The sequence below is a fragment of the Euprymna scolopes genome, chromosome 32 (assembly GCF_053919585.1).
Source record: "Euprymna scolopes isolate OS-2025 chromosome 32, ASM5391958v1, whole genome shotgun sequence".
NCBI classification, from domain to species: Eukaryota; Metazoa; Mollusca; class Cephalopoda; order Sepiida; family Sepiolidae; genus Euprymna; species Euprymna scolopes.
Window position 1 is genome coordinate 84,258,887 of NC_136513.1, and position 25,746 is coordinate 84,284,632.

At 36.1% G+C, this 25,746-nt stretch overlaps 1 protein-coding gene and 1 pseudogene across 1 annotated transcript in view; one reads left to right on the top strand and one right to left on the bottom strand.

The window, feature by feature from the left end:
* Positions 1-547: 547 nt before the first annotated feature.
* Positions 548-25,746, top strand: part of LOC145256459 (WD repeat-containing protein 43-like) — an 88,449-nt gene continuing 63,250 nt past the window's right edge. Inside the window, exons 1-3 of the mRNA XM_080115388.1 lie at positions 548-808; positions 20,999-21,145; positions 23,157-23,278. Coding sequence (XP_079971514.1) covers positions 623-808; positions 20,999-21,145; positions 23,157-23,278 — 455 coding nt within the window. The 5' untranslated portion in view covers positions 548-622. The remainder of the gene's footprint in view (positions 809-20,998; positions 21,146-23,156; positions 23,279-25,746) is intronic.
* On the bottom strand, positions 16,967-17,701 carry LOC145256120 (uncharacterized; annotated as a pseudogene).

Consider the following 25,746-nt stretch of genomic DNA (forward strand, 5'->3'; position numbering starts at 1 on the left):
AATAATTTTTTTGTAGAAAAAAAAAAAAAACGTGAATTTTGGAATATGACATTTTCACTTCCGTGACAGGTACGTACATTGTAAGGTACTTATGGAGAATTATACTTAATTAAAAAAAAAAAGACACAGAAAAACTAACTAAGAAAATCAACATTTATGACACTGGTATTTTGATCGGCTATAAATAAGGATGAGATAACCCAATTTGGACTATCGAAATAAAAATCATCATTATAATGGATGCAATTTAGTATTAAAATCGCTAAAATTGTAAACACGCGGATTTACCGGATTTCACGTAAAATATTGGCGAAGTAATTTAAAAAAAAACTAAAATCGTAAAGTTCAGTTTACTAATAGGAACATTATTATACGAATACAAATTTTTTATCTGACACCGTTTGGTGTGGGCTTCGAGTCGCCTGTTCTTCTGATTTACCGTACAAATACGATTGTTCTTTCTTTCGCCCCCCCCCCATCCCCCGGTTTCGATTCAGGTTTCAGAAAAAAAACAAAAAAAACTGATTTTACCGGAAGTAGTTGAAACGGAAGTAGGTTTGTAGCGCATGCGCTGAGTCTCTTGTCTTTTCTTCCCCACGTGTGTGTTACGTTAAGAGAAATCATGGCGGCACCTCGGGACGTCGCAGCTTTCTCCCCAAAAGGTGATTATTTAATGCAATGTTCGGTGGATGGAATCTTAAAAGTTTGGGATACACGCTCAGGTACTCTGAAAACTGAATATACACCAAGTTCACATCTCACAGCCACCTGTAAATGCCTTTGTTGGTGTCCAACAAACAGATCCCCGGTAAGAGAATGTCCTTTTTTTTTTTTTAAATATATATTCTCAGAAACTTCCCTCCAATCCCCATAATTGTCTGAACATTGTTTATATATATATACATATATTTAAAAATAATGACAAACAAACTTGTTTAAAAGTTTAGTGTTTACATCAATATGATCAACTTTAAATAAAACTTGATAAAATAAGCATTTTGCAATCTTAAGAGTTTTCGTCAAGAATTCGATTTTCACCATGTGGCATTTTAATCTGGAAAAGTTAAAATCCGTTTCCTTTTCTGTTTTTTTTTCTAATTATATTTCACAATTTTAACGTTTTGGCTAAGATCGAAGTATAGTATCTGTTCTTCAGATACTGCACCCAGTTTCTTGTTCTCTCTCAGTGGAGGAGAAATCCTTCACGACTGAGACAATTTTTAATTTTTGTTCCTTTTCTCCACGTTGAAAAACGACCCTGTACGGTAGAGAGATATTGTAAAATAGGAATTTTACCGTTAACAATTTCTTTTCGTCTTTTGATTTGATATAATTTCGAAAATGAAACGATTTCTGTCCAAATAACTTTTTGTATTTTTAAAAATATTTATAATTTTATAAATATTTGCATAATGCGATCAATTAACTAATGATTTTAACGATAATTAAGCAGAATACGGGCGGTGTTTAGAAATCTATCGGTGTTTATGCACTTATGTTACCGTGCTGTTTTATTTATTTATTTATTTTATAAGTCAAATTTTATTTATTTATTTAAGTCAAATTCGAGTTTTACTATAGGTGTGAATACAGAATAGTTACAAAATACTCTCCTTCCTTTCCCATGTTAAGAATGGCTTTCTAAATGTTATTTAACACGTTTAACAAGTGCACTGCACTGCATAAGTACCATCCCACACTTAACACTGGGAGCGTGAAGGTATTGTTAACTATTGTGTGCTTTTACTTTCAATTTAATAAGCAAAAATACTATAAAGATTGAATTTAATTTGAAAATTTCTATCTGAAAAAATATAGCACGGTTCGTATTTAGGTCCACCTCCACAATTTTCTTTTAAATGACAACTTTTATACGTTTTCAACTATGCTGAATACGAAAATAGCATTGACATTTTGCAGAAATAAGTAGTTATCGAGATATAAAAAGTCTTATGCATTGTATTCTTTGGCGGCCATCTTTTTTACGCGCGTCATAAACAAATCTACTCATGACTGACACTGCACGCGCGTAAAAAAGATGGCCGCCAAAGAATACAATGCATAATACAACTTTTTTATATCTCAATAAATACTTATTTCTGAAAAATGTCAATGCTATTTTCTTATTCAGCATAGTCGAAAACCTATGTGAGTTGTCATTTAGATGAAAATTGTGGAGGTGGACCTAATCTAAAAATTTACCATTTTTTTCTCTGGAATTTTTGCCTTATTCTAAGACCATCCCTCTCCCCCACTCGCCAAGTTTATATTTTAGGTACAATGTTTTTGTATAAATACCGGAAAATAAATTTCGTAAAATTAATATTTATTGGCTTGTATTATTCACATAATGTTGATGTAAACAAATAAAATGTCATATTCCAAAAATTATGTAAATCGATCAAGTATTTTTTTTCATGCTAGTGCACTTATTGACCCGTGCTGAAATAACGTTATTTAAAAAAGCCATTCTTAACATGTGGAAGGTGTTTTGTACATATTCTATACTTTAACCTTACAATTGAATAAAAAAAAAAACATAAAACTCTAATTAAACTTGGAAATACGATTTAAAAAAATAGCGCGGATCAGTAAGTGTACTAGCACCAATAAATCAAATTACAATTTTTAGCGAGGTGCTAGTGCAGAGAGTGATCCACGCTATTTTTTAAATCGTATTTCCAAGTTTAATGAAAGTTTTATGATGTTTTTTTTAATTCAATTGTAAGGTTGAAGTATAGAATAGGTACAAAACACCCTACCCATGTTAAGAATGGCTTCTTTAAATAACGTTATTTACGTCCGGATCACTCTCTGCACTAGTACATTTAGCGATTCTACTATATTGAACATAAGGCTGATTTTTTTTTTTTTTTTTTTTACTTCGAATTCTGTTCTCTCCCCTTTTATTTCATCGGATGTCATCATGGCCGACGAAAACACCACGATTTGCTTAATCGTAAAATTTGATTTTCCTAAAGTAAAAAAAAAAAAAAATATGTATTTGATCAAATTACGTAATTTTCGAAATATGACATCTTCGTTCCGTAAAACTGGCACTTGCATTATACAGATTTTTATTTACTTTTAATTGTTACCATAAGTGGCAATTTGAATAAGCACCCCTCTAAATTACTACCAAACGGTTTTATGAAATTTTTTTGTTAATGACGTTTGTCGCATAGAGTATTGATGTCCAATATTCAATTCTGATTTGTTAAATTATTTATTGAATTCTTTATTGAAAATAAAGTTTAAATACATTCAAGAATATTCAAGTCATCTTATAACCCCCCCCACCAAAAACTGCATAAAAACTGTCTCCTTTTTGCAGATCAAAAGACAGGTAAAGATTTATATTGTTTTCAAACAGTCCTGTTACTTTGTTAGATGTTTCAATCATTGCTGTTAGTCACAATTAATTTAAACTGTACTTTGTTTATTTGAGAAATTATTGGCTGATAATAAAAAATAAATATTAAAAGCGACATGATTGTTTTGAGGAAAGGGGAGACAATTCTGTCAATTTAAACGATTTTTTTTTGTTTATTTTATTTTTGGCCATTATCTCCCCTGTTTTTTAAATTTGCAAAAACTACTAACTCTCCCTTAACTTAATTATTATTAACCAATAATTAAAAAAAAGTAAAAGTTCAATTACTTGTGGCTCAGCTCAGCAGCGACTTCAATGCCGGGCATTTTTACAATTATAGCCAACGAAACAAAAAGGTGATCCAGAAACAAATATATAAAAAATAAATGTTACCAAAAGCAAGTTAAGTTTCTGGGTAAGTGTTTTTATTTATTTTATTTTTTGTGATTTAACTTATTTTAAAGTGTTTATTTACTGTGAAACACAAGTTATGCCAAGTGCTTACGTTAAAACGTTTTTTTTTTTTTTTTTTTTTTTTTTTTTTTTTTTTTTTTACGACTTGCCCCAGCGTAGTGTAAATACCCTAACCTCCCCATGTTAAGAACGGCTTTTGAGGTTGGGGTGTTTTTATTTCAGAAAGCCGTTCTTAACATGGGGAGGTCGGGGGTGTTTATACTACGCTGGGGCAGGTCGTAAAAAAATACCGTTAAAGCGATAACAAAATGGCGTAGATAAAGATATCATCTGATGAGTCTCGATAATCAATCAAAAATTAAACAAAATAAGTTAAAACACTTATCCAGGTAGGTAGAAAGGTGACTTCTCTTGCATTTAATAACATTTATTTGTTATATAATCGTGGCTGATCACTTTTTCGTTTTGTTGGTTACACTTGAAAATCAAGTTATCCTGTTGGATTTTTCAAAGTAGGACCCAAATCTCATTTTAGCTGACAAATTGAAACTTCTAACAATACAACTTTCATTTGTTATAGTTGTACTATATTAATTGTATTCGAATGACATAATTTATTAAAAAAATATTTAAGTAGACTACGCCTTATATAAACCTTTTAAAATTATATATTCCCCCAAAACATTTGGCCTTAACAGAGAGTAGACTAAAACTTGCTGCTCTGGTTTCAAATGAAATAACAGCAAGGGGAGACTTTATTTCAAATATTTCACATGTGTTATATCTCCCCATCTTTTGGAAATATGGTACGATTATGAATATCTTCAGTATCAAATACTTACACACTGAAATTTTCCGTTGCATCCCCAGGGGCTCAAAAGAGGTCAAAAATGACACATTTTTGATCCATCCATTAGATTTTTCTGAAACTTGGCCAAAATGTGGAGCCTATTGTTCTTAATATAAATCCAGTATAGGTGACCCTGGCAAAATTCTGGTTCTCATCCTCGGGGACTTTTGCTAAAAACGCCCCTTTTTGTGGCTCTTTTTTAACAAAAACTTTATATGTCTGATTATATAGTGTTTTTTCACGGTGGTCAACTCAAATATACATGTGTTAAGGCCTGAAACTGCATCATTATCTATTTATACTGGGATTTGGTGCCTCCAGGGGCTCAATAACTCCATAGCATTTGATCCATTAGATTTTCCTGAAACTTGGCCAAAATGTGGAGGTCAGTGTTCTTAATATAGATTCTGTATGGGTGACCCTGGCAAAATTCTAGTTTGCATCCCTCTGGGACTTTTAGGGATAAAAAAAACATGCCTTTTTGGAGGTTTTTTTTTTTTCATATTACTCAAAAACTTGAGATGTATGTCTATATAGTGGGTTTCCATGGTGCTGAATTCAAATATACATGTCTTAAAACGTGAAACTGCACCGTTTGTCCATTTTTGACTGGGATTTGGCGTTCCCAGGAGCTCAATAGGAGGTCACAAGGAAAGTTTTGCATCGCAGAATTGAAGAAACTGGTGTTCCCAATGTTGACGAGTTCGACAGGGGGGAAGCGTGTACTTACTTGTACTTGAAACGACATTCACCCTGGAGGAGTTGAGTCGGCTTCATGAAGATGCACATCTCGTACCGCTGCGGCCCAAGCCCGGTGATTGGAGGCAAGATCCCGAGTGAGCAATAGCCAGTCACGTCTCCAACGAGACAGGCCATAGATGAGCGGGCCCGAAATAAGCTCAGCGTCGGCTTTGATAGTCCCGAGCCACGTTCTTAGCTGGCCACCGACACGCTTTTTCCAGCCAGATAGAGGACGTGGGAAGCGTGTTGCTTGGGACGATTGAATTGCAATCGTGAGAAGTGGTTGGGGGAGTACCCCGAAAGCACCGTAATTTCTTAGGATGCCCAGGCACCATGATTGGGCCAAAAGAGCGAAAAAAAAAAGTCAAATCAAATTACTCAATTTTTAACTATGACGGAAGTATTGTTTGTTTTTAGGACTAACTCAATCTTCACGCTTCTCACATTCATCATTTCTTCACTATTTTTTTGTGGCGTCATCTCACATGCAGCACCAGAGGGGGACCACGCTTGTTTTTTAAGTTTTTACATACATATGGATTCAGATCAAAGAACAGCGAATGATACGAAGAGCTATAGGTTTTGGTTTCGATTCTAGCTGATATGATTTTTAACTTTTGAAATCACTACTATATAGTGGATACTCTAGAATAATTGATAGAGAGTATTGGCTCTGTAATAGTAAATAGTTTAGTTTAATAGTAAATATGAAATCTACATTAATTAACTAAAAAAAAAAAAAATCAGCAGGGGTCGTAACTCATTTTAATATGAAGAATATAATAATAGTTAAAGAATGTGTAAACCATAAAAATTAAAAACTAAATGATCTCACTACGTCCTCGGTAACACCGGTTATGTAGGGTTGTTTTTTTTTTTTTTTAAATTTATGTTAAACTATCTGGAAACGTTAAGTTGTGACCCTAAAAGACCTATACAATTTCCACTACTAATGAATACTGTCAGAAACTTGGTCAATATATGTCCGCCTATGTCACGTTAACATATATTGACTGAGTTTCTAACAGTATTTTGCGTAATTTTTTAGTTTGAACTCAATTTCCCAAACTTATGTATTCAACAGAGACCTTGCCGCCCTTTGTCTTTTTTCAAACATATCGATAAACGCTGTATGATTTTTTTAACCAAATATTTTACATTGAATAAAAACACTAAAAACTTTATTTATTGCGGACTATTATCCTCATCTTTCTTAGTTGTTTCACAACGTTTCGGCCAACTGTTCCGTTGGCCTTCATCAAGTGGATAGGAACTCTGAATCTCCTAACTGCATTCTCAGCAATTACTGCTATCCACAGCTGTTGTCGTCTAACCATGTTTTGCCAACTAAGCCTCTGGCCGGCTTTGGGTAGGATTGAAACCGATATCTTCAGGCAATTATCACTTGGAACCATAGAGATTCAACGTCTCTATCCACTGTGCTACAGGCCCTGAAGGGCGATCAAGGTTGGAATTTTTGGTCTTAATAAATCCACGTTTATTTATTATCTAATCTTCCATGGTCGGGTCCGTACCCGAAGGGTATATATAAAGATGAGAATAATAGTCCACAATAAATAAATTAATAAATAATACTCATCTCGATAATGAATCCAATTAAATAATATACTAAAAATATATCCAGTTAGGTAGAAAAGTAACTTATCTTGCCTTTGATAACATTTATTTGTTATATATTTGTTTTTTGACAACTCTTTCGAATCTATGTGTATAATAAAAAAAAAACCTATTTTTTAAATTTTTTTAAACTCTGAATCTTAATTCATATCATTTAAATTGTAATCACTTTTAACTTAAATCTAATACTAAGAAGTAAAGCAACTAAAAAAAAAGGTGCTTTCTACTCGTTGATTTTAAATAAATGAAAATTAAAGGAAAAATAGACTCAAAATTATAATTTATGTAAATGAAGAAATTAGATAATTTGTGTAAGTTTATTATTTTGATTTGGTACTGTGCTATTAGCAGAGCACTCGATTTAGATTTTTTTTTTTTTATATAATTTTTAGAATGTTAATTGAATATTATTAGAAAAAAAAACAAAAAAAACTTCGTCTGGAGTAATTAGACAATTATGAGTTTAAAGTTGGACATCAGAAACAGAGTTGACAGTGAGAACTTGTAAGACAGGTAATTAGAGAAGTAAATTGACGTCTAATTGAGTCATATTCTCCCTCGATGGGAATTTACTTCACCTCAGTCAGATTAACTTGATTCTATGCACTCTATGCATTCTAGAAAGCTCAAGTTGTTACCCCCCCCCCTCGGTCTTCAACTGGGCACCAACATGTTTGTACTAATCTACAGGGTGGTCAAAAAGTCAGGTAACATGTTAAAGGTAGAAAAAACAATATGATCCATTATAATCTCTATTCGTTTAATATTATTTCTTGGATGAAATTTTTCCACAACGATGGATTGGTTGCCGTGGCCCAGTTGAATGGCCAGCCAGATCTCCGGATCTTACCCCTCCTGATTTCTGGCTTTGGGGCTATGTAAAGGATAGCGTTTATGGCAAGAAGCCTGATACAATAGCGTCTTTAAAGTTATTTATTGAAGAGGAGATTGCGCGGATATCAGCTGACATGATTACACGTGTTACACAATCAGTGGTTAATCGCTTCCAGCGATTGATAGAGAGAAATGGGCGGCAATTAACAAAATAAACATATTTCATGTTTGTTTCATTTTATATTTCAATGTATGGTACTTAAATATACGTGTATTGCTAATATCGTTTTTCTTTAAAATGTTACCTGACTTTTTGACCACCCTGTCGATGCCAAACCATCTTTGATGGCATTGGAGAAAGACGAATGACAAGGATTGGCAATTCTATGATTGACAGAATTTATGTTTGTATTTAATCACAGACTGCAAGCTTATATAGATTACTCACATTGGCCGTGTTTCACAGCGATAGGAAAGGATTATCTGTACCATAGCCTGATAAATAATGCCCCTTGGTAGCTTGTATTTTATGTGAGCAATACCGGTTGCAGTTGGGCGAAATGTGGGTGTGTCTGATCTTGCTTGCACAGATGATATAATCCTGCTTTAGTCGACTAGTGACGAGGTGCATACACGTGCAGATTGTTGCTTGTGGATTAGGGATGTGCATCAATGCCTCCAAAACAGGTCCTGAGTGATTGACCAGGGTACCTGGGAGTTGCTCACACTGGACGGAATTTACCTAAAAAATGTGGATTCCTTTGTCTATCTGGGCAGGCAGTGGCTGAGATTGTATCTTGTATTGCATTGCTTGCAATATGAGGTGTAGATCTGATAGTGTACGTCCATGAGATATAGATACGCAAAGCTGCACCAGAACGGAAATTTCTATTTCGAATGGAGTACTGTTGCCACATGTGGGTTAGTGTACCAACCACTAGCACCTCTTATTTGAATAGGGTGTAAAAATGAATTTTTAACCTAATATATCCCACACTGTCTGCTAAGGTCCATCCCCTGTCTCATCACTGCGAAATTGCATACCCAGGATTGTTTTACAGGTACTTTCATGGAATGTGCCCCAATAAAGTTATTACATGTATAACCTATTCTTACTGGGAATAGGAGCAACACAGTTCGCATTCTTGAGTCTCAACTGGTCTCAACAGGAAATACACATGGACTTGAAGGAAAACATCTATCAGGCAATGGTTAAGACCATCCTTCTCTATAGCTGTGAGACGTGGCATATGAGAGTGCCAGATCCACACAAACTAAAAGTTTTTTAATGATTATCTTCTCAGCATTCTGGATTGCTGCTGAGGAGATCGTCTTCTAGTTCCTACGCTCCACTGAATACTAAACCTACGCTTCCTACAGTCTGTCCTTCAGTAACCTCCCTAGTGGTTTAGACATGCAGCTTGTCGACCAGAAGGAGAGCTCATTGTCCTCCCTTCCTCTCTGTCTCTCTCTCTCTACCTGGCTGGTGCAAACATGTCAGTGGGCTGTTGAAGACCTGAGCGATGACAGCAGTACTAGTTGGTCTCCGATGATGGAATCGGGAGTGATTAGTGCCCTGACTCAAAATCGTCAAAACTGAACTACAATGGTTTGAGATGTAGTTCATGCTCAGGAGAAAAAAATGCTTGTTCAATCTGCCTAGGGTGCTGCTGGCATACTGGCAGGGCTCTATGGACAAATTTATCTTTAGTTGACCTTTGACAACTAAATATTTTTTGTTTAACTAGACAAATAGAAAAGTTACTAGCTAAACCCGCATGATTTTTGGAATATGACATTTTTGTTCTGTGATGAGTATGTACATCATGAATATTTTTTTAATTTATTCATAAGTGTAATCTATAATATTAATCTTGTCTGTCTGTATGTATGTATATCTCGCAAAAACTTTCAACAGAGGTGATGGATTTTCACAAGCTTGGTATCATTTTGAAGCTCGACCCTTCGGACAACAAATATCGAAAAATTGGGCAAAAACATTAATTCCTTTATCTGTAACTGGGCACTTTTCTACAAGGAGGGGGGGGTCGCTTTTTTTCGCTGATGTTTTCAAAAGTCACTGTCTCTTTTCAATTGTCTAGCCCTTCCGGTTTGTCAGTGGGTGCAACAGCTAACGTGTCACTTTTTTTTTTTTTTTTTTTTTTTTGCTCAACCAACACCCTTACACACACTTCCACTTTTCCGCCTTCGCGTCACGGGTTCGAGCCTGCCTGCTACAACTTTTTTTTTTTTTTACAAACATCCAGGTAACGACGAGCACCCAGGCTAGTTTTAATTATGCACCAAATTTTATGTTGAGATGAAAAGGTGTAAACGTTTGAATTTCTACTGCTATCTTTTAAACGGCCTTCGTTTAAAAAAAAAAAAAAAGAAAAGTACATTGTTCTATTAAACCTTTTATTGCTTAAATAATTTGACGTTTTATTAAAAAATGTAAATGTTGAACAGACATTTTTCACTCCTTAATGAACTTTGGAAGATTGTTGATAAAATAAACATGCACACACACACACACACACACACGTAATCGCCAAAAGATGAGCCTTTTATTATTTTTAGTTACCACTTGGAAAAATCACTTGCAAGTGCGACTGTTTCACTTGCAATGTAAAGCTCTGATACAGGAAATCCGTCCCAGATATATTACTTTTGCTAACCAACAATTTCATCATGTGCTAATCAATAACTATGGATTTTTTTTTTTTTTTTTTTTTTTTTTTTTACACAGTGATCACCACTTATCAAGGCCCGGAAGCCACTCAGGGATAAGGGTTATTGCAAGTACATCACGTTAGTGAGGAGATTTTATGAAGTGTTTAATTAGGGGGGCGGTTCATTAGGAATTTGTTAACATTGGACTTGAAGACATCCAAGTTGTAGTCCGGAGGGAAGCAGGCAGACGGAACAGAGTTCCACAGGCGTGCAGTTCTAAGAAAGAAGCTTAGCTCATGAAATCCGCGTTTTGATTTAGGCACAGATATAGAGTGGGGGAAATTTTTCACAATGGATTCAGCTAGACGGGTGTTTTTCGTGAAAGTTTGGCGAGGGGGGACCAGGGATTGGAGTTCAGACGAGCACCTGCCATGAAAATAACGATAAAACAAGGATAGGCTCGCAACGTCTCTTCTGTGGGAGAGAGGTTGCAGGGTAGAGAAAAGGGCATCCCCCACTAAACCACGAAGTCTATTTTGTACTCTGTCAAGGCATGATAGGCCGCTGACAAATTACAGCATCTGACCTTTGACTTATTAGCATATCTTTAAAAGTATTAATCATCTTAAACGTGTGTTTGTATGTTTGCCAAAAACTTTTGACACAGGCATCGGACCCTGACAAAATCAGTATTGTTAGGAAGATCGATTTTTTTTTTTTTTTCCAGTAAAAAAAATATCTAAAAATTGACCAAAAAGATTAATTCTGTGCTGTATTTTGTAAGGAAGGGTCACTTTTTGCGGCTGCATTTTTGCGAGTCATATGCCTACCAATCTCCGTGTTCGTTTAGAAAACATTATTTCGAAGGCCCGTGACGTCATAAGTCATTGTGGCCCGAGACAGCTAGCGCATTAGCTTTTTTTCACATCCTTTTCCTCTTTCGCGTTATAGGTTCAGTCGTGCCTACTGCGGCTAGTTTTTTTAATTTTTTATATTTTTATTTTTTATTTTTATTTTTTTAGCTCGCATGGGTACTCAATGCTATTTTGATTGAAACATTTTTTTTTTTCTTTTTATGGGTTGGTTGTTCAATAACCTTAGTATACCACCTCTCTGAACCCAGGCAACGTTGGGTAGTCATGATAGTATTATATGAAAGCCACTTTGTGTGTGTGAGTGTTCCTTCATCATAGGTTCCGAAACGACTGAACCGATCTTTTTACAAATTTCACACAAAGGTAATTTATATGTCTGGCAGTGTTCTTAGATATGTTTTGTACAGAAATTCATCTGATAAGTATCAAATCGAAAAAAATCTTAACCTAAAAATAGACTTTCTTCTAGATAAAAAAGAATTTTTACAGGGGAATATTTTACATTACACTGGCCAAGGGAGATAATAAAATCTCAGCAAATCATTTCTAAAAAAAAAGAAAAATAGAATTATTGACATCGGGAGATATAGCTCAGTGGTAGAGCATTAAACTATAGATCGAATTATCCTCTGTTGAAGCCCAGGTGTACCTCACCATTTTATTTCATTTTTTTTTTTTTTTTTTTCTTAATGAGTTCAGTTTACAATAAAAGAAGAGGTACCGTTTAAAATCACTGCAAATCATTTCTCTGTTTGCATATTTTAAAACTAAACATTAATCAGAAGTGGTATTCTATTTTCTTTATCACTGGTAGTGACGTGTAGTCGCTGCACTCCATACATTAGATCGATCAAAGTAAAAGTAATAGTGCCATTACTAGAAACCATACATTAGGTATAAATATAATATTCTCAGATCTATAAATAGAAATGACGCAATAGTCACAGATGTTGACCTACTTAATACTATATAAACACACACGGCATGAAAACAACGCAGTATGCCTCCCCCGCGAAAGCGACGTCGGTCCAAATTAGAATTCACTGTACCTGGATACGACTTCCTCGGACCGGGCACCGACGCCAAAAAGTTTAAGTTCACCCCTCGAAACAAACTAGACCTAGCGGCGAAAGAACACGACATAGCCTACGGAGACCCAAGCATAAGTACAGAGGAAGCGGATGAGGAAAATATCAGCTGATGTGATATTGTAAACAAACATAAACAGAATTTCATGAACGACATTTATTTATATATTTATATTTATAGATAAAAATGCACTTTCGTAAATAATTGAATTCATTCAAAACATATCGCTAAAACCAAAACAAAACAACATCTAAGTAAATTGCGATATATCCAGACAGTTGACGAGATGGTCCAGGGGTAAGGGTTTAGGTTCATTACCGTTGGGTCCTGATTTTGAATCTCGCTAGATACAGCCACTCTGATGAGTCGTAGACGACGAAATACGTGTTAATGGATAATTACATTTTAAGAATAATATATATATATTTTTTTTTTTTGAATTGGTCCACAAGGTAAATGATTCCTTGTAATATATAATATGCAAAAGAGAATTGCTTCTATAATAATACATAAACAAGCTGCATAAATAAAAACATGTTTAAGCGTATTGTACGAACAGGCAACGCTGGGCATCCAGCTAGTTATTCCTAAAAATGGATGTCAATTTTAAGACCTTGAAATGATTGCACGAATTGGCAAATAGTGAATGTGCCAAGCTATCTCTGGCCTTCTTGTACGTATTCACAAGCCAGAAATGTTAAAGTATCAACTGTCTTTAATTCAGTTTAACCCAAAATGCAAAAAAACAATGCATGAGTTGGATCGTTATTTAAACATTTCCATGTAACACTAAACCAAATCCTGCGAATGACATCTTGGTCTTTGCAAGAGTCGCAAGTACCTGTTACTAGAGAGACCACTATAAGCGAAGCTTGAATGTATGGCATAATCACGTTAACATACTGGTTCTGACTGGATCACCAAAGTTAAGCAATGTTAAGTCTGGTTAGTCCTAAATGAATGACAATTTAGGATTAGCATGCACTGTATATATGAAACTTTCTCCCATGGAGGAAGCCGGTTCAACCTGCAAAGGTTGAGTGTACAGTAAGCAAAATTTGCAGGATTTAATTTTACTTGTGATTTTTTTTTTTTTTTTTTTTTTTTTTTTTAACGCAATACTTGTAATTGATAATCCTGTGAAGGTAGAAATCAATGAAACTCAATTTTTGGAAAAAAATATAATTGTAAAGATTTAAAGAAGGCTCGATATGTTCGAGCAAGAACCAAAATCTGATAGTGCAAGTCGAAATGTGAGATGCAGAAGCTTTTTTGCCCATCATTGGGTGCTGTGCTCTGCCTGGTAATGGGGCAGGTTACCTCAATGTTCGATAAAAATCTTTCACTTAGTGATGCAAGCACCAAGTGAAAGATTGTTTCAGCAGTCTGCCCCACTATGGCATGCGCATTATAACGTTAGATGAATGGCCGACCAAATCATTTTGTGATAAAGCACAAATACTGCTTTGTTGATCCCGATCACACAATATGGAAGGAACATGGAGCCCCTGTTAATCAAAGGTCCGAACCATATGTGAGGAACTACTGCGTAAAACTTCCATAGTTATCTGAAAAGAAAAAAAAAATCTTTATTCAATGCATTGTTATGATTTTTTTTTTTTTTTTTTTTTTTTTTTTTACAGTGGTCACCACTTATCAAGGCCCGGAAGCCACTCAGGGATAAGGGTTATTGCAAGTACATTACGTTAGTGTGGAGATTTGATGAAGTGTTTACTTAAGGGGGGGCGGTTCATTAGGAATTTGTTAACGTTGGACTTGAAGACATCTAAGTTGTAGTCAGGTGGGAAGCAGGCAGACGGAACAGAGTTCCACAAGCGTGCAGTTCTAAGAAAGAAGCTTTGTTCATGTAATCCACGTTTTGATTTAGGCACAGATAAAGAGTGGGGGAAATTTTTCACAGTGGATTCAGCTTTAATTTCTATTAAAAAAAAAAAACAAACGATTTTACTGTTTAAATATTAACAAGCATTTTTTTATTATAAAACATTAAAAAAAAATGTTTTCATAAAAGAAAAAATTGATTAGTGTTGTTGTGTTGAATAATTGACGATGGAGAACATGATAACAATTAAATAAATATTAATGAAAACAAATAACGTTATATATTATGGACAATAGCATTTCTCCTAACAAATACCCCGGATATCTTAGCACTAAGCGAGACTAACCTACACTCTTCCATCCCCTCTAACAACTTTAACATGCCTGGCTATCTCCCACTCTGCAGTAAGGACTCTGACAGACATATGCACGGACTTGGAGTCTACATTCGTAACACCCTCCCCCTGATTAGAGAAACAAACCTAGAAACGGACGATCAAGCCATTATGTGCTTTAGACTAAACATACTACATGACATTAGCTACTTTTATTTTCTCTACTACTGACACCTGAAAGTATCCTGTACCTCTATAAGGCCACCATTCGCCCATGTACGGAGTATTGTTGTCACATTTGGGCTGGTGCATCTGCTGCTAGTCTCTCGCTCCTAGACAAGGTTCAAAAGAGATTCGCCAATCTGATAGGCCCTGAACTGGCATCTAAGCTTCAGCCTCTGTCCCATTGACGAAACGTTGCATCCCTCTGCCTGTTCTACAAGTATTTTAATGGTGAATGCTCTAACGAACTGCAGACACTTGTGCCCCCACGACGTAGACACCCTCGACAAACCCGACAGGCAGCTAAATCCCACCCCCACACAGTAGAGATCTCTAGATGTAAAAGATCTTTCTACTCTAGTAGTTTCTTCCCCAGAACTGCTAGACTCTGGAATTCCATTCCAGACCCCTGCTTCCCTAACTGTACTGACATGCAGAAGTTCAAGTGTAACGTGAACCGACATCTTGCTGGCCTAATCCCAACATAGTGCCCCAGTAGTTGCTGCCCCTGATAGTAACCCGCTACACCAAAGTGGCAATGTGCCTTGTTTGGGGTGAAAATGTAAAAAAAATAAAAAAAATATACTAATAGAGAATTGGTTTTATAATAATTGTGAAAAATCTTCATATATAAAATTATCATATCTAAGTGACCGTGCAACACCTGGTGGCATGCTAGTGTATATATAATATATATATACACACACACATATACAGTATAACTCCTATAATTTGAACATCCGCTTCGTTCAAATAAGAGGATGCTGTTCAATGTGCTGCAGTTAACTTTAATTTTCTAAGAATTAAGAAATAGTAAATGAAATTCATTGCTATATGATACTTCAAGTATATATTAAGTTGAATTTACGATATATTGCTAGTAAGAATTGTTAAATATTATTACCAGAAACAAAAACATTAAAAATAAATGAAATCTACTCTTACTTGTTAGGTATTTATTACCTAAGTTATCATCTACAGAAATCATACATTTATGTAAAATACAGTTTTTTTTAGTTGCTCATTGAATGAGGCTCATTGCAGTTTCTATTTTCATCAATTGAGCTCTCGGGCGCTGCCATTGTATTCCGTAAGCGATCACAAAAATCTACAATTTCTTGGTTGTGTAGCTTCTTTATGATTATATCTCTTCGGAGTGACATTGCTTGCAAAACATAGTTGTCACTAAAGTAAGGACTTTTTTCTAGAAATTTTATAACCGTCTCCATAGACTTTTCTGCATCATCCCATGATATTGCTTCATCAGAGTGTTCTTTGTTATTTACATTAGGGTCAAGACAATGGGAGCTGTCGCTATTTTCATCACCATTATTGCCTTCAGGATATTGATCAGTAGTTTCCTCGTCTTGTTGCACCTACATTTCAACATCATTTGCATTAAGTGATTTAAGAACAGCGTGGTTGGTCGGTAACCGTTTGGTTTCAAGAATTTTTTCTAGACCCATCGTGATGGGTTGTTTTACACTATTTTAAATATAGCAATCTGAAAAAAAAAATTTACAGTTAGTGTAAATTAATTATCAATAGCTAATCTACATTAATTACATAGTACCAATATTAACATTTCTGCGTAATATCTGACTAAACCATGTAAAGAGTTTTATTGCAACTCCGCATCAAATATGCTAATACATTTTAAATGACGAGACAGTTCAAGTTTAGAGTAAGTCCATGTTTAGAAGAAGTCCAAATGAGAGGAAGTCCAACTTTAGAGGAAGTTCAAATTAAAGGAGTTTTACTGTATTTATTAATGAAAGTACATAAAAAGAAAAAAAGGTAATCCAGCAATATCTTTGTTTATTGCTGGACTAGTGGTGATGACCATTGTAGTGAGGACAACACGGAAGGTGAATGATAACCTGTGAACAAGGCTTTATTCATCAAGAAGTACAGGTATATAGGCAGTAACAAAAGGAAAGAGAATTGTTAATATGACATTCACCCCGGGTGGAAAATGTTGAGAGTGGGGTTATGGAATGATACGCAAAAGTTCAAGTTTAAGCATCTCTATTTCTCAGGTGGTAGGGGTGGACACGTTGTTGCTTATGAATAAGTTCTGATGGGTTTTTATCGGGCGCTATATCGACGAATGAAACTTCCCAGCATTCTTCAGATAAGGTTCTAACGAGGTATCTGGTTGTAGAGGTTCAGCTTCCTGTGAGATATTACCGTCATTAGCGTATGGCAGTGTATCTTGCGGTTTTGGAGCAAGTTGCCGCAGCGACATTGTTTTCAGTTGGGAGTTTAATATGGGCATATTGAGGGTTGCATTCCAGCAACTCGACTTTCTGGACAAATAGCTTGTACTTAGATAACCGTAGGTTATGTTTTATCAAAACCGGGCCTGGATTTAAAAGCCAACTGGGAAGAGAGATGCCAGATGTTTATTTACGGTTGAACTGGAATATCCTCTCATGAGGTGTAGCGTTAGTAGCAGTACACAGTAACGAACGGATGGAGTGTAGGGCATGATGTAGAACTGTTTCCTAATGAGAAATTGGTAACTTTTTCGACTTCGATGCTAGCGATATTGTTTTCCATAGGGTCGCATTCAGTCGTTTCACCTGACCATTTCCTTGTGGGTTATAGGCAGTTGTGCGGATTGTTGCTACTCCCTTCTTATGCAGAAAGTCTGTTAGTTCCGTTGAGAGGAATGATGGACCTCTATCAAAGTGAATGAAGGCATGCCAAATAGTGAAAATAGTTGACAGAAACAATTTATGATTGTTTGTGAGGTCATATCTCGACAAGGAAAGGCAAAGGGGAAGCGCGAATATTCGTTGATGATTGTCATTGGATATTTATTTCGACCGTTAGATGGCAATGGACCCTTAAAATCAACACTTAAGCGTTCCAATGGTCGAGTCGCTTTGATAAGCTTGAAATTGGTGGGATGGAAAAATCTCGGTTTTAATTCTGTACAAACTGCACAGTTCCCAATAGTTTTCATCGATGAAATAAGGAAGATTACGCAGGCGTACAAAATGAGACATCCATGTTATACCTGGATGACACAATGAAACGTGTTGGTCTCGAAGGCCTGTTGGGTTATTCAAATAGCAAACCGCTCGAGAAAGTGTGTCCGCGGCTGCATTCTTTTTACCCGGGGCGATAGATTACGTCAAATGTGAGTGCCGATAGTTCTATTCTCTAGCGTTCTACCTCCTTGTTTTTTATTTTGCCTGAATGTTTCAGGGTATACATGAATGCCACGGAACGTTGGTCTGTAATAAGCTTAAAGGCGCAACCAGTAAGGTAGTGACGCCATTTACGCACTGCCTCGATGATGTCATGTGCTTCTTTTTCAACAGAAGAGTAGTGTTGTTCACTGACTGAGTGATCGAGAAAAGAAAGCAACTGGACGCCCATTCTGATTGAGAGTGGCAGCCAGAGCAATGTCAGAGGCATCATTTTCTACAGTAAGGGGTATGCTGTGATCGATTGTTGTAAGGGAAGCGTGTTCGAGTTCTTCGAGTTTGGAGAAATCGGTTGAGCAGGATTCTGGTAGAGGGAAGACTCGATTTTGGGCTAGACGTCAAATTTTGTCTGAGAAGCGAGGAATCCATCGAGCATAGTATGAAAACATACCGACGACTCGCTGCTGTGATTTTGCATCTTGTGGTGGAGGTAGATGTCTTAAAGCTCGGAAGCGTTCAGGGTATGGCTTTACAACTCCCAATGACACTTCATATCCTAAGAGGGTGATTTTCTCTGTTTGTATAATGCTTTTGTTCTCGTTGAAACTTATTTTTTGTTTCCTGGCAACATCTAAGAAGTGATTAAGATTTTCATCATGTTCTTTCATAGTACGACCACATATAGTGTCGATGATCTTCTCCTGTTTTATTAGGTTGACTATAGACCGTTGGAAGCATGATATGCCGTTTGTTACACCGAATGGAATGCGGCAGAATTGGTATACGTTCCCACAGGCTTCGAAGGCTGTGAATTTCTTCTCCTCTTCTAGTATCGGTATCTGACGATACGCATTCCGTAAGTCAAGTGTAGTAAAGACGGAATAACGAGCAATTTTGTGGACTAGATCATCGATTCTTAGTAAAGAGTAAGCATCGGGGTAAATGAACCGATTGATGGTCTGGCTGTAATCAATGACAAGGCGCTTCTTGTGTCGGTCGTTAGTGGTTATTAGTACCTGTGCTCTCCAGGGATAGTGAGAGGGTTCGATAACACCGTCTTTTAGGAGATTTTGAATTTCAGCTTGAATAAACTGTTGATTGATCTGTGAATGTCTTCTAGATTTTGTAGCAATGGGCTTGCAAGCAGGTGCTAAATGTTCAAATAATGGTGGGGAAATAAGATGGGATGCCATTATGGAGCAAATGGTGAAGGGATCTCTATGACCTCCGAAGGGTATTTCTACTGTGAATGTAGTTTGAGAAAGTCATGTCCAAGTAAGACGTCTGAGCAGAGGGAAGAGAGGACTGAAAGTTTTAAACGTGGGTATGTACATCCTTCATATGATAATGTCACATAGCAGTGACCTAAAGTGTTGCTTGACAAGTCTGGATGCCATTGTTCTCTTCCTGCAGGAAGTTTGCTTTGGCCAGCCATATTTATGGATAATGTTTGATGATATATAGCTTTCTGAGCTACCAGTATCCACAAGGGCTTCTAGGATTATCCCATTCACGGAAAGTTTGATTATAGCTACCGATAGGCAATCGGGTGATGCAGCAGTTACTATGGATGCGATTGATGGTTCGCAGGCAGAGGTTACTTTCCTAGGGACGCGGTTTGATCGACAGACTAGCTGAAAATGCCCCTTCCTGCCACAACTATTACAAACTGCATTACGAGCAGGACACTTAATGTGGTCAATTACCACAGAAGAAGCACATCTCTCCAGTCGCAGCAGAGAGGTTTTCTGAAATGACAGAAACTTCGCCAGGCACTGAAGGTTCGGCGGTGGTGCCACATGGTGTGAGGTTGATATAAGATTCGGCTTGTCTCTGGGCTGTTTCTAGCGAATGGGCTAAGGTTGGAGGCGTCTTTTAATGTGAGTGTTCTCTCTAAGAGTCTTTGCCGGATTGCCTGAGAACGGATACCTGTTATGAGAACGTCGCGAACTGCTTGATCAGTGTTCTTCTGCAGTTACTGCCTCTAAGAGACAATCGGCGGTTAGTGAATTCAGTTTCTGCAAAAAGTCATCAATAGTTTCACCCGGTTTCTGCTTAGCAGTTGACAGAAGATGCCTAGATTGTACGATATTTAAAGGTTTTACAAAAAGAGATTGGAGTTTTGAGATGGCAGCTTCATAAGAATCACAATTTGCTATTAGTTTGTGTATTGGATGGGAACTAAGGTTACTAAGGACATTCAGTTTGTCAGTGGGTTGGCAGTTGATTGCGTTTAGAAAATTGTTAAATGTGCGCAGTCAATGTGTCCGATGGTCTGAAGGATCAGGCGCTGAAGGGCTATTATCGAAACGCTGTGGTTTCAAGAACTGGTCCATTTTAAGTCAGGTTTCTTGATGAATAAATTGTAGTGAGGACAACACGGAAGGTGAATGATAACCTGTCAACAAGGCTTTATTCATCAAGAAGTACAGGTATATAGGCGGTAACAAAAGGAAAGAGAATTGTTAAAAGCATGCAAAACAATGAACGATGTTAATAATATGACAACCATACTCTCCGCGTGTCTGTCTTTGAATCTTTTGATAAACCAGTTCTCATTAATCAGAAGTGATGTCATGGATGGAAGGGGCATCATGGAATAGTTCATTATTCCCCGTAGTAAAGGTGCGTTCCCAACAATTATTTGCAAACACAAAACTATTAATATTTGTAATAAAAATACAATTCTAAATTCGTAAATGTCACTTTTTTCCTCCAAGCAAATTCTGACAGTAAGTCACGAAGATCGGATCAAATTCCCTCTGTCAGACAATAAGAAACTATTTTAGATATCGTCGATATTATACTTTCTTTATATCTAACTTTGACCTCATGAGGAGATAAGCATGTAAGGACTTAATAAACTATGTATAGGTTTGATTTTGAAATTGCATTTTTTGATGTTTGGAATTTTAAAAACTATTTGTTGAAAATAATTTGTTTCTTGTATACAGGATACACCAAAGAAAAAAAAGCGAAAGAGATCCAGTGACGATGGTCATCATTCGGCTGCGGAAGAATTGGATTTGGTTGCACTTGGTACAACTGCAGGAAATGTTTTATTGTACAGCGTCGTTAAGGGAGAACTTCATAGTCGCATGGTAAGTTGAAAGCCGCCCCCCCCTTTTTTTTCTTTAAGATTATGGTTAGATGTGTGGTGCAAGTAGTGCCAAGTCCCCTTTTTCACATGACCTTGAGCCAAGCTTGACTAAAACATATATGGCAGAATTTTTCTGAATATCAAAATATCACAGTAATATTGTTTCCAGGTCAATTAAATGGGCAAAGTACAATGACTCGGTCCCTCAAAAGCATTGACTTTGTGTAACAGAGCATGGACGTGTGTGCATGTGGAATGACGTCACTGGTAGGAAAAAAAGAAAGACTATAAAAAAGATGATCATGTTAGAGATGAAGATAACATTTGAGAGCACTTTTAGAATCACGTTTTATTCAGGGAAAGTACCCGGAAATAAATGTTGTTATAAAAGAAAAGGAGTAGAGTTATTACTTGCCTTATGCTCTTTGTGACGTAGCTACGTGTTGGGTCTATGTGTGTACAATATGACGCTTGTTTTGAAGGAACTTAGGGAGTTAAAGCTATGTACAAGCGATTGGTTCAAAGAAATGTGACTTGTTTGCTTTTATTGAAGTTAAAGTGAAACCAATGGTATCTACTTAATTGTCATGTCGCAGTAATGAATATATCCAAAAATTACGAAAAGGTACAAAAATAATTATTAAAGAAAAAAGTTTTCGAAGAAATTCGGAAGTTTTGTTTACATAAGCGTGCCTAACAGCAGGGGAGGTAATTAATTTCTGAAAAGTTAAAAAAACCCAAAAAACTAAGGCCAATTTCAGAGAAATGAGTTATTTCTCTTCTGCTTACGTCACATGTTTACAAACATGGCAAAATCGATTTTCCATTGAATCATGGAAATGCTTGTTTTATGTTTAATGACGTATGAGATGGTGAGATGATTGACTCTGTCATATGCATGCACATCAAGCGCCAAGTTTGAATTTTGGAATTTTTGGGCCACACCATAAGGCGGGGCAAATACGGTAACCAGAGACCAGAAAAACATTGTATTTCGCATCGTAACCTGAAAAAAAATGTATTCTAGGGCCACCATATCCGGGGTTCTAATGTATATAAATCTCTTTCAAAGAGGCCTCAAGTTTTGACAAGCTTCTGGGCTGGACCTTTACTGCTGATCTTAAATGGAACGCGTACATCAAATCTGTTGTCAAGGCCGCTGGAAAAATGGTCGGATCCTTCTATCGATCCACTAAATATCTCACTGCTGATGCAATTCTCTATCTATATAAGAGCCAGGTACGTCCAAGGATGGAATACTGTTGCCACATCTGGGCAGGAGCTGCTAGAAAAGACTTGCCCTGCCTTGATAGGGTTCAAAATAGACTTCGTAGCCTCGTAGGAGATGTCCTTTTCTCTTCCTTGCAACCTCTATCTCACAGAAGAGATGTTGTCTCTGCTGTATCGTTATTTTCATGGAAAGTGTTCGACTGAGCTTCAATCTATGGTACCCCTTCGCCAAACTTTCACAAGAAACACTGGTCTAGCTGAAAATACTATCAATAATTCCCCCCACTCCTTACTTGTGCCTAAACCTAAACGTAAATTCCATGAACAAAGCTTCTTTCTTAGAACTGCACGCCTGTGGAATTGTCTACCATTATCCTGCTTTCCAGCTGACTACAATATGGTTGTCTTCAAGTCATGTAAACAAGTTCTTGATGAGCCATTCCACTTGTTAACAAATTTACCAAATTTCCATTACTAACGATTAACTATATTGACCAATTTCTACTGTACACTCTTTAACCCTTATCCTTGAGTGGCCTCTTGGCCTTGATACGTGGGAATGCCTATGTTAAAAAAAAAAAAAAAAAGTAGACACATAAATTAAAGAACAAAAATTCTTCAGGCTTATAGAAAAGAGGAAATTATTGGCAGGCGAATATTTCTGTAATAAAACATTTTGGATTGTAACAAAAAAAGGCTATATGTGAACATACTCTTAAAAGAAAACATTGTTGCATTTATAATAATGATTATTTATGATGATGTTTTTTTTTTCTTCTTAGGAAAATGGTCACAGTGATGTAATCAATGACATATGTTGGCATCCCCACAAGAATACTGTGTACACATGTTCCAGTGACAAATATTTGGCAGAATGGGATTTATCACTTGGGAAAGTAAAATAGTAAGTAAACAAAATTTAGAAAAAAAAAAATATTTTGAACATTTTTTTGTTGTTCAAATTAAGCTGGATATATTTTGTGGTGCTTCCGGAATCATTTTGATAGCAATTTTAATTTTATTTATTTTTTCTTATGTATAATTTTAAACTACTCTAAAAAAATATCTGCAAAATTGGAATAAAAATAAATTTGACTTCACAAACAGAATTTGCATAAAACTCAACTTGTTTTTTTTATTTTTTTTTATTTTTAAAAAATTTTTTTTAGAACATTCATTTTTAAAGTTTTTCATCAAAAAAAAAAAGTAAACCAAAAACAATAGAAATTGCCTTTTCTTTTTGTAGATTTAGAATAGCAATCATCGAGAAAAATTTGTTTACCATTGAGATCATGTTTTACGATTTCATTAACCCTTAACAAATTTCAAAATTGTTTTTTATTATATCACTTTTTCCATAAACAAAATCTGTGTTGCATTGAAAAAAAAAACAAAGAAAATTCAGTTTCATCAACAGAAATTTTTTTTATTGATTTTATGGCCATGATCTTTATGTAAATATTAATCAGCATTAAAATAGCTTTACAAAGATATCAAACTTGACCATATTGTTAAATATCAAAATGTTTTTATATGAAGTAGCAGGTACTATGTTCCACCATTTTTAAGTTAGTTCACTTCTATAAATGCTTGTAGCAACAGTTCTAGCAGAATGCCCATCATGAAAGTTGGAATACTGTCATAAGATAGACAAATCTTTTGTCAAAATTTAAAAAAATTAGATCAACGGTTTTTGAGAGATAATTTAGCTAAAAAGGTCAAGGTCAACTTTTTTTACTTGACCTTGAAAAAAAAATCCCTAGATAAAATTGTAGATCAATCCAAGTACTTTTAGATGATATATGAATGAACTTTGTAAGCCCATAAACAAGAGATATTGTCTTTTAAAGTTGGTCACTTCTTTATAAAAATTCATTTTTGTAAAAAGGTCAAAGTCATATGTCAGGAACCCCGTGACCTTGAGATGTGTAATAGGTGCCATGCAATTCTTTTTGTGGAGATCTATAAATGTAGGAAATTAAAAAAAAAAAAAAAAAAATCCATGTCAGACTTGTTGTTACCCTTGTTGATTTTACATGGAATAAGCCACATATGTGTGTGTGCATGCATACATATATATATATATATATATATATATATATATATATATATACACGCACACACACGTACGTACATACATTATGATTACAACGTCTTGTCAGACGAGTGCCACTCCCTCAGACACTTTAAAGTCCATGAGCCCAAAAGTGACTTCCATCGCCAAAGGACCATTTTAATAGAAAAATGCCTTGGGGAGTATCTATACACAGATGATGTTATAGAGTCTTAGCTTTGTACGACAGCAAAGTCTGTCTCTCGGTTCAAAATGTTGAGATCCAGCAACAAGCAAGAGCAAGATAGCCAGCAACAAGTTAAACTGCAGACCAGCTTAATGTGGGTACTGGTCTCCTGCTTTTGTTTTTTTTTTTTTTTTTTTTTTTTTTTTTAAATCAGAGATTTGCTTTTCCTAGAAAAGTTGCCTTCACCAAGTCTTACGGAAGCCCTCTCCACCCCAACACACACACACATACATACATACAAATACACATGGTGCTAGTTGGCCGTTGACCCCGAAAAAGGGTTCATTCGCCCTTTGGAAGGTCTTGTTTTTAATCCTTCAGGGAGACTAGCCACCCTCCTCACCAAACAAGTCTGGTGGGAGAACCAGTTTAGTTGCCGGTAACCCGACCATGAGGCAGGTAGTACACACACACACATGATGATTGCAACATCTTGTCAGACGAGTGCCACTCCCTCAGACATTTAAAATCCATGAGCTCAAATGCCTGAGGGAGTATCTATACAAAGATGATGTTACAGAGTCTTAGCTTTGTACGACAGCTAAGTCTCTCTCTCGGTTCAAAATGTTGAGATCCAGCAACAAGCAAGAGCAAGATAGCCAGCAACAAATTAAACTGCAGACCAGCTTAATGCGGGTACTGGTCTCCCGCTTTATGGTTTTTTAAATCAGAGATTTTCTTCTCCTAGAAAGGTTGCCTTCACCACGGCTTACGGGAGCCCTCTCTACCCCAATACACATATACACACACACACAAATATACACGGTGCTAGTTGGCCGTTGACCCAGAAAAAGAGTTCATTCGCCAAAGGGCGAATGAACACACACACACACACACACATATACACACACACACACACACACACATACACACACACACACACACACACACATACACACACACACACATACACACACACATTCCCTTATTACTTAAAGACTACTGATGCTATCAGATCTGACTTTCTGATCTTAAAATGCACCAAGTTATTGCTTTTTTTTTTTTTTTTTTATCCTTTGCAAAACTCAATCATGTTCTTCAAAAACAACAATTTTCTTCTACAAAACAACCA